General features: G+C 34.3%; 1 protein-coding gene across 1 annotated transcript in view; it reads right to left on the reverse strand.

Annotated features, from left to right (window-relative positions):
- Window positions 1–5,054: 5,054 nt before the first annotated feature.
- Window positions 5,055–18,920, reverse strand: part of LOC150106633 (cGMP-dependent 3',5'-cyclic phosphodiesterase-like) — a 302,619-nt gene continuing 288,753 nt past the window's right edge. Inside the window, exon 23 of the mRNA XM_090393446.1 lies at window positions 5,055–12,080. Within this exon, the coding sequence (XP_090249572.1) occupies window positions 12,061–12,080 (20 nt within the window). The 3' untranslated portion in view covers window positions 5,055–12,060. The remainder of the gene's footprint in view (window positions 12,081–18,920) is intronic.

The raw sequence follows: 18,920 nt of genomic DNA on the forward strand, positions 1-18,920 counted from the left end.
ATTCAGTTTGTGCAACAGCTCTAGTACCCGCCTTCTCATACAACTGAGTTTCTTCATCCATTCAAGAGATAACAGTGAGCTCAGTGTTGAATACACCAGGTTGATAGCAAAACACTCACTCATTTGTTAATCTCACTCTGTCACTTGCATACCATCTGCCATTCAGTTGAATTATTCTTTCATGCCCATTTCTTTTAGTTGCAGCACAATGATAGAATTCTTTTGGGTTGTCTTTAGCTTGCAGAGCCAGTCTCATTTCATATTCAGACTTAGCTTTCCATACAATAGTTGTAACACTCTGGCCTGGTCCTTATAATTTTCATAACAGCCATCAACTTTATGCACCTAGTATTCTTTCCACATTATCTTTTTCTTAAGAATATGTTGCTTGATTCACATCCATTTTATTATATCCTATTTATTCTTTTGAACTTTAGGAACAAATTCCGATATTACATCGTTTAAGTATTTTTTTAAAATGCTTCCCCATGCACTACTGATAATCTTCCCATCTAGCAACCACAGGACAGAACCTAGCATAGTAACCTTTTCTGACTGGAATTTCCATAAACTGTCACTTCTGAAATCAGTATAGCATTATCACTATCACCAGCTGGAGACAGAAAATCCCCTCTGACACAAATCCTATACTACTTCCTTTCATCAGATTGCTCCATTAATGCTGGAGTGCCCCAGAATTATGTGCTCTCACCCACGCTCTTCCTCGAGTCTTCCTGGACCTACAGTTTGTTCTGTCACATGCTGCTTGAGGAAGTTGTCTCAGAATAGCTCAATAAATTCAATTTGTCCACTCACGAGATTTCACTAGCACTCAACGTTTGAATAACTAAAGTCAGGCATGATTAAATGCCTTTGATCATGTCTGGCACCAGGGCTTCCTGAACAAGCTGCCATAAGATGGCAGCTTGTTCAGGAAGCCCTGGACTCTGTGAGGATTCTGTGCTCTTACCCATGCTCTTCCTTTACATCAGTGGCCTCCTTTCTCCGACTTCAAATCCTATTTGTAGCTTCACCAATGACAGTAATCTTCATTTTTCTTCCTCGTTCGATATACCCTGCAGTACCCTTATGTTAGATGCCTCAAGATCTTCCATAACCAGTGACTTAAACACTGACTTCCTTAACATCCTCAAATGGGGTGAAGACAGCTTAGTAAATTTCAATGCCAAAAAAAACTAAAGCTTGTCTTATTACCTGCAAGAAAAATCCTACTTTATCGCCTCTGACTTTTGATAATATTCCACTTTCCTTTCAAGATCAGCTTTTTCTTTTTGGGTTGACTGTCATTAAATCCAGTTTATCCTCACACAGACACATTACTTACATAGCCTCTAAAACGTCTGGTATTCTTTTCTGTTCTAAATATTACTTTTCTTCCTCTCAACTCCTAATACTTTATAAGTCTCAGATCTGACCAACTTTGGAGTACTGTTCCCACATTTGGAGTGAAGCAGCCAAGACCTCCCTAAGAATTCTTGATGATATTCAGGAGAGGGTAATCTGCTTAATAAATGACTCTTCGGTCACTTTATCATAGGTGTTCTGTTTCAGCACTGTGCATTTTCTTTAGGTGTTTCCATGGGAATTGCTCCTCTGAATTGGCTGCTACCATTCTTCTGCTTTATTTTAATCATGTAAGAAGCAGAGCAGCCACTGGCTAACCATATGCTGTTCAGCTCCGAATACACTGAATTAACTTATTCCATTTATCTCTATTCTTTGGAATAATTCTCTTCCATAATACTGTTTTTCCAACTGAGTACAACCTCTCACTCTAAGAAACGTAACAGGCTACATTTTCTTCTCAATCACTTATTGACAGATGGCACCGTAGTGTTATAGGTCTTGTGACATTTCATGAGTGGAGGGTCATCAGCGTGTTTATGGGTTATAATTGACATTCTTCATAAATGTTTTTGCTTTTTTACTCTGTCAAATTTTGTTTTGCTAACTATTTTTCTTAAATACAACATGCAAAATGAAAACATTATCTATTATATTTTTGATGTTTCTATTCTTGTTTCATATGCATATGTCAAATATTGGTTGGACTACTGATTTATAGTCTTACTTTTGTTTCCAGTTATATATTTGGTTTAATCCTTTATCCAAGTGTAAGCAAACAAAGTTTGCGCCTGAAGTATTTTCAGGACTGAGGCAACTTGTGGCAAAAAGGTATAGTCCGACCACAGAAGCAAGAGCCATTGTTGGCAGACTGCCAAGAAGAGTCAATTCATGTTGAAGGGAAGAGAGAAATAAGGCGATGTACAAATTGATCACACAACATGCGAAATCACCTGCTTTATATGTAAAATTTTCCAACTGTTATACAAGCAAAATAGTTACCACTTTATTAAATGTAATAATAAACAACTCATCCCACAATAAGGATTGATTACCCTATTAGTGGAAAGGATTCTCCTTCTTTTGGCATGCGCAGAAGTGTCGAAGGGTCTCGTATCTGTGGGCGTACAATATAACTTCTCAGCCTTAGTATCCCATAATGCAAAGCACATTCCTTGCAGACATGTATAATGCTATGCATTAAGGGAAGGGTCATCCCAGACGAGTTTCAACCTTTGAGGTCGAATCAGTGGGAGCCAGACCCAGAAGTGGTGATACTAAGGTGGAAGTAATAGAGAAGTCATATTTCCATATATACTAGTTGTCAAAAGGTGTCACACACCTTATTATTAAAATTCTCTGGATTAGAGATAGTTAATGGAAGTTTTTTCACTTGGCTAGTGAAATGGAAGTGAAAAACTTCCATCAACTATCTCTAATCCAGAGAATTTTAATAATAATATGCAACACCTTTTGGCAACTCTTATATGGAAATATAACTTCTCCATTACTTCCACCTTAGTATCACCACCTCTGGGTCTGGCTCCCACTGATTTGACCTCAGTAAAGGTCGAAACCATTCTGGGTAGTGACCCTTCCCTTAATGCATAGTATTATACATGTCTGCTAGGAGATGTGCTTTGAATTATAGGATACTAAGGGAAGTGATGAGAAGTTAATACCACCTATGCCATGAGTTGCCCCAGTTCTGAAAATACTTCAGGTGCAAACTTTGTGAACTTACACTTGGATAAAGGATTAAACCAAATATATATTTGGTAGCATAGCCAAGTGAAAAAACTTCCATCAACTTACTTTTGTTTCTTTATTTTTTCATATATAATTGAACTTAGACATCCTGATATTTTATTAGCTTTCAAGGATTGTTCTAAAATAAATTAAAGATGCCAAGAAATTATATTCTTGGTTGCATCCTTTATCCAAGTGTAATCAAACAAAGTTTGCGTGTGAAGGCACTTCACGACTGGGCTACTTATATATAGATGCTAATGACTTCACATTAATTGCCTTAGTATTCCATAATGCAACACACATCCTTACAGACATATATAATGCTATGTATTATGGGAAGAGTCACTATCCAGACCAGTTTCAACCTTTATTGAGGTCTCATCAGTGGGAACCAGACCCAGAAGTGATATCAAGGCTGAATGAAATAATGCAGAAGTCATATTTCTATATATACAAGTAGTCAAAATTTTAGTTTTGGGAAGGTGCCTGGTTTGGAAGGGTAAAATAATTCCATTGCATAAAGAAGGCTCCATAACAGAGCTAGCAAATTATAGATCAATCAGTATTTCAGCACTAGCGGTTAAGGTATTGGAAAGTTGGTAAAAGGTAAAATTCAGGAATGGGTGGACAGGAATATGATACTCTACAGAGGACAACACTTTTTTTTTTTTAAGTGTAGGTCTTGCCTTAGTAATTTGTTTACTAAGGCAAGACACTTTCATAATAAAGTGTCACTTCAGTTGGATAAAGGAAATAGTTCCACAGAGATACTGGATTTTGAAGATATTTGACAGGATACCACATGAAACTTCATTATATAAATTGGACCAAATGGGAATTTATATAAAGCTAGTGATATAGATAAGAGAGTTACTAATGAATAGACATCAGAGAATAATATGAAGAAGAACTAAATCCAGGAGAAGGCAGGTGACTAGTGGTATACTGCAAGGCTGAGTATTTGGTCTGCTGCTGCTGCTGTTTAATTTGTACATCAATAATATAGGAAATGATTTGCCGCCAATGATGCCAAGTTACAAACAGTGATAGTCTATGAAGATGATGTAAAGATCCTGCATGACTTAAATAGAGTGCAGTATGGGCAAAGGATAAACTAGAGTACCAAATGTAAGATTATGCAGTCTGGGATGAAGAGATCACAGGATTGTATAATACATGGATGGAATGTATGTTGAAGAACACACTGATCAGCAGGAGGGATGTTATTACTCCCCTTTATAAGGCTATATCTGGACACAGATCTTGTTGACTGGATTTCTTAGAAATGATGAAGTGGTTCCATAAATGAGTGATCAAGATTGTGATTGGTCTCTGGAATGCTGTTAGGCAAAAAGAGGAAGGGACATGATAGAAACATAAAAGTTATTAAAGGGATTCTACATTATTGACACCACAGACTTTTTTTTTCCAATACAATACAGGAAGGGAGATAATGGGTCATCCTCAGAAACCATGTCAGAGAGTGGTTAGCAAGGGTGCTAGGACTAATTATTTTGTTTTTGTTGGAGAGTGGTAAGTTCAAGGAGAAATGGATATTTGTCAAGGATGAAACCAAGAATATAATTTCTTGGCATCTTTAATTTATTGAAATGGATATTGTTTGAACGATGGATAGTATGGGCATACCATGACACGTCTGATTACACGGAGTTGCTTAAGAAAATAATAACAATAAGAAGTTTCGGGATCAGAAACCTTTTATGAGAATTTAACCTCTGTTTATACCATTGTTGTTCTATACTACAGATAAATGAAACATAACTTATGTTAAATAAATTAATTTTAATTGTAAAATTTTCATTTGTGTCTTCAGTACAACTCAAAAATGAAAAAATATATATATATATATATATATATATACAATTGACCGAAAAATTCTAAAATTCACCATAATAGCTTTGGTAAGAAATGGTCAACCAATTTAATAATAAAATTTTAAAAAAATTACATTTTTCCAATTCTAAATAAGAATCGTGTTCCATATGAAAATGAATTTCATTACTTGAGGCACAACCAAGAACACACAGTGTTGTTGCATTTAAATAACCAAAGGACTGCAAGTACTCAAATTAAGTTGTAACCTTTCAAAATATCAGAGAAAGTTTAATGATGTTAACATTTTTTTCTTTAAATCATTTTAATAGTTCTTTAACATTATTATACCTTAAGTTGTTCCATTTAGGAAATCTAAATGAGTATTGCAGAATAAATGAATGGAATGAACAAATCTGATAGCATTTATATAAAATATGAAGATAAAATTTTTTTATTACAGAATTATTCAAACAAATCATTACCTGAGAACTTGTATTAGGCTGTTCACTAAGATATTACTAAGGGTTATAATAAAATAAATTGTTTCTTTAGATATTATATTATGATGGGAGGTCTGCTTTAGACAACAAAAAGTCTATCATACCACACCCTAAATTCATTAACTGTTTGCACTCTCACCACCTTCTCAAGCAATGTGCACCATGCTCCTACCATTCTCCACATGAAAAAACTTCCTTTTTCTAACTCCCAGGGATAGCCACTTGTCTTTGTTCCTCCCCCCCCTCGTTCTACCATATGAAAAATCTTCCCATTGTCAATTAAGTAAATATCTCTCAACTGCTTAAATGTCTCAACCATATCCCCCCCCCCCCTTTGTCTTCTATCTACTAAACTCTGTAGTTTTCTCTCTCCTAATAACCAAAATTGTATGTTCCTGATATAATTTTTGTTATCCATCTCTGCACCCTCTTCAAGAGTTGCTTTATCCCCTTCAAATCCAAGCACAGTAATTAATCCAGCTGTGGTATGATTCTTCTTATCAAAGATTAGACATTTGTCTGCTCCAGCTTCACTGGTCTTTCCCCCCCTTACAACTGGTCTTCCTCTTTGTTGTATAATTATCCACTTCGTTTGGCAGCCAATATCTTTCCATCATAAGTAAGTGTTCTTTCCTTAATATATATATATTCCTCTTTCTATATTCCTTGTTATTTTCATTTAAGTTGTAAATACCTAATTCTATTCTAATGTCTTCATTTTTTATATGGTCTCATTTTGTGCATCCTTGAATGTTCTTAAAAATCTCATTTCTGCTGTTTGTATTTTATTTTCATCTTGCATTTTAACAGTTCGTGTTTCTGAACCATATAATAGTGGAAGGGGCCACTGCTACTTTATAAAATTTAAGTTGGGTTTCTTGTCCTTTTTATTTTTTATTCAGTGTCCTTTTAAGGGAACAGTCACCCTTTTATATCCTTTTCAATATTGACAAAATATTGAGGGGGATCTCAATTATGGTGTCAAGTGAAATGTAATGTTTATTATTATGTTAAAATTACATTATATAACTTGATTATATACTTTATTTATAAAATTAAAGTATATAATTTATGCATGTAATTAAAAAAAAAACTAGCAGTATAATGCTATATATATAACATTAACAATGGTTATTAATATAACCATTATGGATTCACTAGTGTTTCCTTCATGGCAAATTTTCATAAGTACCTTCAGTAAGTCAGAAAGAACCTTATTAGTGCATTTCCAGTTTTACAACTTTTTTTTCTTTTCATAAAGTTACCCAACTTATTCCCTGTTATGTAACAAGGGTATTATGGTTCAGACAAATAGAGACAAACCTTTATAAACTGGTTAAAAAAACAATTTAATACATTATAACCAATAATTTTTTTTTTAAAATAAAACTTCAGTTACAATACACTTGAAGATAAAAACATTAAGAATATCATGAATAGGAACTATCATGAAATAATCACTCCATCCTTAATGCTAAATCTGAGCAATAAATATTTAGCACTTCTTTTTTTATTGCTAAAAAAAATTGGGAAACAGCTTGAATCTATAGACAAAAAAAGTTTAAATTATAACATAATTAATTTTACTCAATTTTTAAAACAGCAAGAAAGACAGATTACAACCATGCTCTATGGAGAAAAAAATGCCTGCATGTGCACATACAGTAATCTCTCAATTATATGACTGCAATGCAAAATCAATTCACTGGTTTAAAAATTGAAGGATAGATTAACTGAAGGTTAGATAATTGCAAGATCATTCTATATACAAAATAATATCATTGCAAAAGTATGGTATTACTCAAATAATGCTTTTATACCAGATCTAAAATATTTGGTCAATCATCTATTTGAAAGGCTTTATACATAGTAAACTAAGAATTACTGTAAATTACAGTTACTAGAGTATAATAACATACTATCAAGTCATAGAATATGCTATAAATAAAATTTCATAAAATTTTTTTTTATTAACTTAACACATACAAACAACATATATTAAGTACTTTTAAATACTGTACACACACTTATCGAAAGTTTGAGCCGTATTCCTTTAAACATGGAATGTAAATACAATGAGACTAGAGACATGGAATATTATCAGAGAGAATTCTTTACCACACAGTAGTGACAGCAATAAATACGTTGTTTAAAAATTATAGTACCAATTATATTGCTCATTCACTCTAAGGCATCCAAAATATCATCTAGTTGAAATCACAAACATTTGTTGTTTGTGAATATAATAACAGCTTATAAACAGCAACATGATAATCACAATATCAAAATGTTCTACGATTGTACTGGCATTTTTTTTTTGTACATTCAAACTGTGAACTAGACAGTAAAATTCAATGGGTTTTGAAATGCACTCTAAACTAGTTTACATTAAATAATTTATTTTTTAAACAAAGTATTCCAAACAATTAAACAGTGGCTGCAGATGCACAAGGGCATTTACTAAACAGAACATGTGATGAGGATTGATTAGTAGTGCCAGCAGCATAACTACAATTTTTAGACGAGCAAGCAAAAGTTTTGACAGGATCTCTGAGTTTTTATTCGACTAAACAGCCTCTCGATTTCACTTCACTATACAGGGTTTTTTCGGTTTGGAAATAACACCTCAGGATAGTAGTGCATTATTAAATGTGAGCAAGTCGATTATTAATCTGAAGGAAAATTTCAATTTTACATACTATGATGTCTGTGTACTAATTTTCATTAGAAAATTAGTATTAGTGCATATTATATACTACGCTTTTTTTAATTTTTGTTCTTAGATACACCAATTTTCATAAAAATTAGTACATCTTTTATATAATTTATCATTCTGAGCTGGCTATTCATTCTCTTATTTTAAAGTTTATGATAACCTATATTGTTTATTTAACATGATAAAGACAATATTGTAAAACTAGTTATCAATTATCTGACAAAATACAAACAGAAAAGAAAGGAAGAAAAAAAAAATAGTGCAGGAATGGAGCATTTTACACTGGAGAGTTACAAATTCTTCTAGTAGTGATAAAAAAAAAAAGTATAAATTTTGGAAAAAAAAATTCAAACCTAAAATTTCGTGAAAAATATTCAAATGAAAACTTTTGTGGCATTCAAAATGATAAAAAAAAAAAAATAGTTATCATCCAATTCTTAAAAATATAAGTTTAAATCAGTGTTTGTTCGAAGAATTATTCTGTATTTTTTTTTTGTGATAGGATGATTAATTCCCATTCTTAGTGCATTCTAATTACTATATATGCTTTAAAGGGTAAATATGAGTTAAGCACAAACTACAATTAATGAAATCAAGCACACATATAGAACATACACTGTAAAAACTTAAACAGAAGCACAATGAAATAAATTTCATATTTTACACTTATAAACCGTGAACCATAATAATCAGTCCGATATGAACAAACCAAATTGAAAATAAAGTGGAGAATGCAGTAATGAAGTGGAAAACAGATTTGTTAATTAAAAATCCTCCTCCTCCCCACAAAAAATACAGAACTTAATGAGAAAGTTTATGTCAGCACAAAAACAAATGAATGAAAATAACAAGCAGCAAATATTTATATAACTGAATATTAAATGATACATTATGTGAAATAGCCTGCAATTCAAAAATAAAGGGAAATAAAAGTTTGCGCTATAAATTTTATCTTAGTGAGACAAAAATTTCCCTCTTAACTTGGCACTAGTATTAACTGCTGCTAATAATGATCAAAATCTTTGCACATCAAAATACAACTTAAATATAATACGAAATAAATAAAAATGAATAAACTGCTTTTTATATTAGAAAAAGAACATAAATGACAGTAATATTTACTACAAATAAAATCAACCAAAGTAAAAATATATGTACAGAAACAACAAAAAATGCAAAAAAAACCTACCAGGTTCTGAAAATAAATAGGTGCTATATGGTAAAATATAAAACATTCAGGATATATACAGCATTAGAAATCATAAACAAATAATTAACAGAATTGCAACGAATCTATTACAATGGTTAAAATACCAGTGCAGGTCAATATGAAAATTCTTCCAAACTAAACATTTTTGAATATATTAAAATATATTAAACGCTCTACATGTCTACTGAATTTACAACTTTTCTACATCACTGAAAAATGAAAAAGTGATTAATGTGAATGATTGCATGTTTTATACTAAGTTTGGAAGTTTATTTTGCACTTGGTTAGACTATAATAAATTTAGTTTAATCCTTTATCCAAGTGTGAGCAAACAAAGTTTGCGCCTGAAAATATCTTCAGGACTGTAGCAAGGTGGGGCAGCTGTTGGCAACTCGGAGCAAAGGTGGACCAAGCTCTCATCACTCGTCTCAGTATCTCCCACCATGCAAACACATGTTCGAGTTGCCAACAGTTGCACTACCTTGCTACAGTCCTGAAGATATTTTCAGGCACAAACTTTGTTTGCTCACACTTGGATAAAGGTTTAAACTAAATTTATTATAGTCTAACCAAGTGCAAAATAAACTTCCAACTTCTTTCTCTAAATCCAGAGTAATTTAATAATAAGGTGGTACACCAGTTGGCAACTCATATAGGTAAATATGACCTCTCTACCAGTTCTGTCTTAGTGTCACCACCTCTGGGTCTTCCTCCCGCTGACGAGATCTCAATAAAGGTTGAACCGGTCTGGGTAGTGACCCTTTCCTCAATGCATAGCATTATACATGTCTGCAAGGACATGTGCTTGCATGGTGGGAGATACTGAGACAAGGAGTGATGAGAGCTTGGTCCACCTTTGCTCTGAGTTGCCAACAGTTGCACCACCTTGCTACAGTCCTGAAGATATTTTCAGGTGCAAACTTTGTTTGCTCACACTTGGATAAAGGATTAAACTAAATTTATTATACCAAGTTTCTAATAAAAATTAAATAAAAAACGGACTTAAAAATATATGTGTATGGATCTGGCTTAATGAAAACTTATTAGGAGACACATCCAATTAAGGTCATTTAGGAATTTCAATTTTTATTCATTAACACCTAAACCATTCCTGATTAGTACCACATTTGGATTATTGTTAAATAAGCAACATTGTATTTGAATGCCAGACGATATTTATTTTATGATAAATATGCACATTAACTTTACTTGAAACATTTATATTGTAATTTTTATTGTTATGATTTACTTTGTTAAAAAAAAAATTAACCACAATTCATTCCATTCAATTCCAAATGAATAATCAGATTATGAACAGTATTCCAATGAACTTTTTTGAATATCGTAAACAGAAAAGTACACACTTTGTGCTCTTATATAAATTCTTATACAAATAGACAAACTTTCATCAAGTGATAACAAAATAATCTTTCATGCTCTTCTGGGCTCAGACTTGACTGCAACATTTCTGTTGCTGTTTATGATTATACCAAAGCAACTAAGGCTATTTGATGAATTTATTACGTCTGACAAATGTCTGTGTTCTCAAGTTAGTTTGTCTGTTTTATGGGAGTAAAACTGTCAACTTCATATGAAACCAACTAACAACTGACATTTACAAATATTCCTTGTTTCTTAGACTGGATCTGAACCAAAGTCTTTCCCTGGATTTATTCATTGTTGACATAGAATTAACGATGAAAACTAGAAATTACGGTGTTGAAAATTTTATTATATTATAGAAATTACGGTGCTTCTGCATTCCTGAACTCTGAATATATTCAGGTTTTGTCAAAAGAATCCAACGAATTGCTGCCCTCGAGAAAATTTATAAACTCAGATGCAGTTAGAGAAATCCTATCTGCTTAGCCAATGGGGGATCTTATTGAACGCTTAGGATGAAGTAGCTGATGATGGACTTGATAAAAAAAAAAAAGCACAGAATATATACAAAATTACCACAAAATTTTACATTGATAAATTAATATACATCAGTTCCACTGGCATGCTATTATACACCACTTGAAATATTAATACAAACCATTCATGCTATATCTAAATACAAATTACATATTTATATACAAATATAAAGTAAGTTCTACTTATCAAATACAAAAATGTTTTTTTTTCTTCCTCCTCCTTTTTACAGTGCTCGAAACTTTGCTGCTGGCAGCTAAAGCACATAGGACAATCTGTCTACTTTAAATCACATAGCAAAATAAAACATTTTTAAAGCAAAGCGGATGCAAACTCTACTTCGCTCTTAACAACAAATATTTTTGATAAATGAATACACACACTGCAGTAGTGATCAGCTTGCTATGTCGGCAAAATGACAATGTCGCCTGACTCTTAAGTAATAGTACATCTGCAAACCAACTGTATCACAATGATAAATGAAGTGAAATTCTATGTGTTTATACATATAATGAATTTGATTGCATCTCCCAACACATATGTTCAATGCCTAACAAAAGCACATTGGCACAAAGGCAATGCCTGCTGTATTGTAGTATACACACAAGTGATGGGCGAAACTGTCCTTTGAAAGTAAGAACTTGGAATTGTCAATAGTGGTCCAGCTGAATAGAGAATCAATCCTCTGAGATTGCTGTCACTTGTCCTTTCTTCTTGCATCTTCTTAATATTGTGCTTCTTGGGACATGAAACAATGCTTTGTTTTATATCAGCACAGTGTCGTCTATATATAAAAAATAAATAAAATAATCAAGCAAATCATATAATTGATGTTAAACTTACTTATTAAAAATTTGTATAAGCATATGAATAGGTATATATATATATGAAAAGTTTTTTTACCTTGGGGATAATATATATTAAGGATACCAAGTAATTTTATAAACTTGGATTTTTTTTTACTCCTTCTCCCAAGTAAGGAAAACAGTTAAGTTTGCGCCTGAACGTAGTTCAAGTCTAAAGGTAGTGCAACACCAGGGCAACTCGTTGTAAAGGTGGATAAAGCTCTGATCACCATTCTTAGTATTTCCCATAATGTAAAACACATCTCACTAAGAGATGTATACTGTTATACATTATGGGGGCGGGGGGTCACTACCCAGACCGGTTTCAACCTTTTTTGAGGTCTCCTTATGTATCCTTAACACACACACACACACACACACACACACACACACACACACACACACACACACACACACACACACACACACACTTATTTACATACGCATTTCTTTTACTGCATAACTGTTGAGAAGAAAATTCTGGTCAAAAAATGAGAATATACAGAAATATAATATTCACACAAGAATGATATATATATATATATATATTCACAACACACCAACTTAATACAAAATTTTCTCTCTCTCTCAGGAATTATGCACCTCTGTAGTGCAAAATATTTGGTTTGGTTTATTTAGATTTACAGCTCAAGTAACTTAGGCTATGAAGCCAGTGTATTAGCCAGTGTATACGTATGTTAATTACGAGTGTTCTAATGGCCGGTTTGACTGTTTTGAGGAACAAAAAAAAAAAAAAAAAACTCAAGTTTCTGGGAGAAAAAACTTTCTACCTCTGGCTAACTCAATTCAGGTGAAAAGGCCTTATAAAGGTTCTTTGCACCATAGACGGGATTCAAACTCAAGTCTTTCCAAGCAAAGGGGATCGTTGAAACCAAATGAGCTATGAAGGCGCTCAACTGGAAGAACACTCTTCGGTTGGAGGCCTAAGTTTGATTCTTGTGTGATGAGAGGAATCTTTACATGGGTTTTTTTCAATTGGAGGTGTCCGAGCTCATATAAAGGGTTTTTTCCTCCCAAAAAACTCAAGTTTTTAATCCCATGTACAAGCAAATCAGCCTTGAGAGTATATGCAATTTACAGACAGAAAAATAATATTGGTGGTAGTGGGCATGAGGAACCTTTATCTGGTCTTCACCTAGAAACTGTTTTTTTGTCCCCCAGAACAGGCAAAGTAGCCCAGTGAACACACACACACACACACACACACACACACACACACACACACACACACACACACACACACACACGATGTTACGCCCATAGTTTACTACCTCATCATGTAACTCACGATAACACATTATAGGTGGGCAGTAGATGGCATTGTGTGTAAATGATGATAGTAGTAGCAGTTCTATGTAGTTGGCGGATTAAATGTAGAGAAGAGTGCCTTCCCTCAATGAGTCTTTGGCTCCTTGAAGGTGTCACGTAATAATAATAATGTCATATGCTTATATCAGTAAGAGAAAATTTTATGTATGTTATCCAGTTTTTATTCTCCAGTCACACTGAAAAAGATAAAAACTAAGTGTGAGCTTTAATCTATCTTTTCACGATCATACTATTTCTGACTATATAGCATATTATTATACCATTCAGTCAAAGAAGAGCAATGGCTAAACACTTTTCATCTATATTTGAAAACATTCACTGAAATGCACCCACAATAACCAGTGGATAGCCTATTCTATTTATACAACACATTCTAGAAGAATCTGGATGTGCATATTCCCTGACTACACCCTTACTCAGCTTCTGGGAATAATCCTGAGTTCTCTTCCTAACTGCCATGAGCTGCAAAATTCCTTTTATCCATACTATAAGATCCTCTTAAAAGTTGTATGTTTTTATCATACCTCCTTTCCTCCTATTTTTCAAACTTTGAAAGCCACATTCCTTCAATCTGTCTTCATATGCAAAATTCCACAGGCCAGATATTGCTGTAGTTACTGCTGGATGAGATATACTGACATTAGACAGATATACTGACATTAGGATGAGAAAACAAATGTTTTCTCATCCTAATGTCAGTATATCTTATAGTCCACATTTGGTCTTATCAAATCTCTGTATAGTGGAAGAATAACTTCCTTTTCCTTACAATTTAGTGTAAAAAAAAACCACTTTAACAGTGCCATTATTGATGTGATAACAACCACCTCAGCAATGTCATTGTGATCACTCACTCCTAGGTCTATAACTTCATTCACCACTTCCAACAAATTCCCATTAATTTAATACTCTGCTTGCAATGTCCTCAGTCCAAAAGGCATAACACTGCATTTACAACATTAAGCTGACATTCATTAACATTTATTTAATTTACCCACAGAGTCAGTCTGTTCAAGTTATAATTATAAAGAGAACATCAGGAATGCATTTCTACTAGAAAGAAATTGGTTCAATTCCTTTCTAGTGCTATTTCATTTCATTAAAAAACTTCAATGAGCATTTAAGCCTAAAATACACACAATATATTCAAAGTATATACAAAATCTATATTGAAAGATATTATTATTACACCCTCCGTGGAGTCGACAGACTCATCGTGGGAGGTTCATTCAACTGACAACATATTTATCATATAGAATCTTAAAGTCCTTAACACTCCTTGCATTAACAACACATTCTGGTAATGCATTCCATTCACTGACAATTCTCCATGTTAAAAAATTTACTAATCATACCCCTCTTCTTCTTCAACCACACTTTTACATAACTTCCAGGAATGCCTCTGGTTCTTCTTCTATCACCTTCTACTCTTTTTATAATCCTCTCTGGATTAATCTGATAAAATCCTCCCACTAACTTAAATGTCTCTATCATATTACCCCTCTTCCTCATATCCACCAAACTCTGCAAATCCACATCTCTTCAACCTCTCTCCATAGCCAGCATTCCAAACTCCTGATATTGTCTTAGACACTCGTCTCTGGACTCTCTAATGTCTTCACATCACATTGAAAACCAGGTGACCAGATCTGAGCACAATAGTCCAAGTGTGGTCTGACCAGTGCCTTATACAGTGGCACAACCACTTCCTTATCCTTGTCATGTTAGAGTACTTCTTATCATAGCAGCACTGCAATGTGCAACACTAGTAATATGCCCTCTAAACTTCGGTCTACTGTTCAACCATCACTCCCAAATCTCTAATCTCATCCACTTCCTGCAGTATGGCACCATCGATATAATACACAGCCTTATATTTCTGCACTCCAAAATGCAACACAAAGATATGTACCAAATTAGATACAATTTTGCACCATTAGCATATAATCTTACCATATCCAATTATGCTGACAAGACCATTCATTATGTCATAATAAAGTTAAATAGTGGTTCAAGCACTGATATTTAACTTGTGGGATACTTCATATATCTCATTATTCATCCTACTTTTCTGAGATTCAGCACCATCATAGATCACTTTCTGATATTTGTCTTCAGCCAAGTCCAATATCTATTGTCCTTATTCAATTATGCTATCACTACACTTTAAAAATGTCAGCAGATTGTGACATTTGCCAGTCAGCTGCTCTCCTATCTATAATAGAAACCTATTTTGCATATCTATCTCCCTGAGTTTGTATAACAACCTCTCATGTGAATCCTGTTAAGTGCATTGGTAAAGTTCAGTGGTATCATGGCATATCTATTCTTCTTATCCAACTCTATTGGAAAATGTGAGCAGAAAGCAAGACTCACAAATAAACCCACACTGTCCTCCACAGAGGATTAAAGAGTAACCTGTCCAAATACATGTAATATATGCAGTGGAACAGGTAGAAAATAAAATTATCTCCTAGCAGGGCTATTATTGGGAGGAAACACACACACTTATTGAATATTCAGATAGACAAACTAGTCTAATTGGCTGACTTTTTACCACCCATATTTCTGGAATTATTTTGTCAATATCGTATATATAAATAATGCTAAGAGTTATGTAGTTTTTATTATTGTTTTTAGTATTATTCAGTGGTTAAATTCAGCCGGGGTTCTCTAGGGCCCAGCTCCGAAACTTTTTTATGCACTGGGCACGGACCCGGAACATTTTTCTGTTTTGTGACTTTTCTCCCTTTACGGTAATTATGATTACATTATTGTGTTATTATTCAACAATTGTTTACAGTTTTGCATGTGTATATAAAGTCAATATCAACAGTCATCTGATTATAAACGCATGATGAAAGGGACAGGGAGATTTGGAGCCTCCTGTAATGTGAAGCTCCAAACTTCCAAACAGATTTTTGGAACATAGTGTAGCGAAATTTTGACAGACTTGTAGCGAAATTTTGACAGACTTGTAGCAATATTTTGTCTTTTCTGATTGGCAACACGGTCAGAAACAGTCAGTAACCAACAGCAGATTAGCAGTTGTTTGTCAGAGCTCGTGACTGTAAGAAGCATGAAGAAAATCGTGTAATATTTTTGTGTTTATGTAGGGCCTACTACTGTATTTACTTGAATATAACTTGCAATTTTTTCCCCCAAAATTAAGGCTAAAAAATTGAGGTGCGAGATATATGCGGGGATTTTTGGAAATTAAAAGTTTTCAGGAAGAAACTGAAAATGGGTATGATTTACCAAAAATCTCCTATTTGCTATTGCTATTTCCAACCTAGAGAGTGATTTCCTTGTGTGCATCCTAACCAAATAGCATCATCTTCTTTCCCATTATGGTCCACAAATTCCAGTGTGGAATTTGTAGACGTGTGGAGTGAGTTTGATGGGCAAAAGGATGTATATAAGATGGATGGCTTGCATTTGAATGGATTCGGTGTAAGGAGACTTGAAAAAGTGTTGTTGAATGAAGTGGATGTGCAGAATCAGGGAAACTAGATTTATTAAAGGAGGGGGGGGAAGTAGATATGCAGACCTTAGGGAGACAGTTGAGTGTATGAATGAGTATAATATGCCTGAGCAAATAAGGACAACAAATCAGAATGGGATAGTTAGTATAAGGCATCAAGGTAGGGATGGGGCTAATGGGGGTCTGAAATTCATGTACACTAATGCTAGGAGTATTAGGAACAAGAAGGAAGAATTTTTGGCCATGATTGGCACTTCCAGACCACAGGTTATTGGCATTAGTGAAACATGGCTGACTGTAGGTGATATAGCTAGTGGGATTGAATGTGATGGGTATAGTGTGTTCAGGTATGACAGGGAGAATAAAATGGGAGGAGGAGTATTGTTGATGATAGCTGATGAGTTGCAGCCAAGGAGAATAGAAGTTGAATTGCAGGATAGAGAAAAGAGCACATTTGAGGCCATTTGGTGTGAGATTGTGGCTAGCAGAACAAAATATGCAATTGGGTGCTGCTATAGACCAGGTGATGGAAAAGATGGTGGAGATAGTATGCACAAGCAAATATAAGAAATGAATGGAAGGAGGGTAATTATTATGGGAGATTTCAACTATGGTCGCATTGATTGGAGTGAGGAGAGGACACATGGGAGGAAGGAATTGGATTTTATGCAGTTATTAAGGGATAACTATCTGCGACAGCATGTAATGGAAAATACTAGGAGTCAGAGAGTGCTTGAACCTAGTAATGGCATCTGAGAATTTGGCTGTAACAAATATGACCACATTGCCACCAATTGGGAGGGTGATCATAGGGTCTTGACTTGGGAGGTGGCTAAAGGTGTGGAATTTACAATTAAGACAGGGTACATGTGGAATTATCGGGCAGGTAAGTATGAACAAGCTTAGGAGTTTGATTAGTTCAGTGCCATGGCATGTACAACGGCAAGGGCTAGAAGTTGATAGTGCATGGGAGGCAGTTAAGAAGTGTTTGCATGAAGCAATGGCTGACTGTATACCTAGAGACCGAATAATAAATCAAGTAGGGGTTAAATGGATGAATAACACCATTAAGCTTGAGCTGCAAAAAAAAAAGAAACAACTATGGAGGGAATTTAAGGAGAAAGGTGACCGGCAGGGGCACACGAAAGGTATAAAGCATAGGCCAGAAGGGTAACGAGTGTGATAAGAAAAGCAAAAAAGGATTACGAAAGAACATTGGCAATGCAGGCTAAAGAAAATCCTAAACAGTTTTTTCGATATGTTACAAGTAAAAGAAAAAATGTATATGGCAGAATGATTTTAAAGAATGCTGATGGTAGGGAGGTAACCGAATCAGTTGATATAGTTGAGTTACTGAGTGAGCACTTTGCAAGAATATATCATCCAGGTGGTGACATTGCAGAAATGAATGAACCAATAGATTATATTGGAATTGTGGTGAATGAAGTGGAGGTGCATAGTCTATTGCATAACCTCAATGTCAATACATCTGTGGGATTGGATGGTATACCAGTTCGTGTTGTACGTGAAGTGGCTAAAGAATTGTCAGTACCCTTGACCATTTTGTTTAAGTCTCGGGTCTGGGTTAGTCCCAAGGGGGGGGGGGGAAGATGGGAAAATAGTTTCACTGCATAAAGGAGGTTCCAAGACTGCTATTGTAAATTACCGACCGATTAGCATATCAGGAATCGTTGTCAAGGTCTTGGAGAAATTAGTCAAGAAAAGAATACAGTATTGGATAGATGAAAATGAGATATTTTGTGAAGGGTAGATCATGCCTCAGTAACTTGCTCATGTTTTATAACACAGTGACGGCTGAACTGGATAAGGGTAATGGGTTTACAGTGATTCTACTGGACCTTGCAAAGGCCTTTGACAGGATACCACATGGAACTCTAATCAGTAAACTGGAGCAGATGGGGATGGATATAGAGTTGGTGAGATG

Source organism: Typopeltis vanoorti, chromosome 5 (genome assembly GCF_054136105.1).
Source record: "Typopeltis vanoorti isolate ZY-2024b chromosome 5, IOZ_Tvanoo_1.0, whole genome shotgun sequence".
NCBI lineage: Eukaryota > Metazoa > Arthropoda > Arachnida > Uropygi > Thelyphonidae > Typopeltis > Typopeltis vanoorti.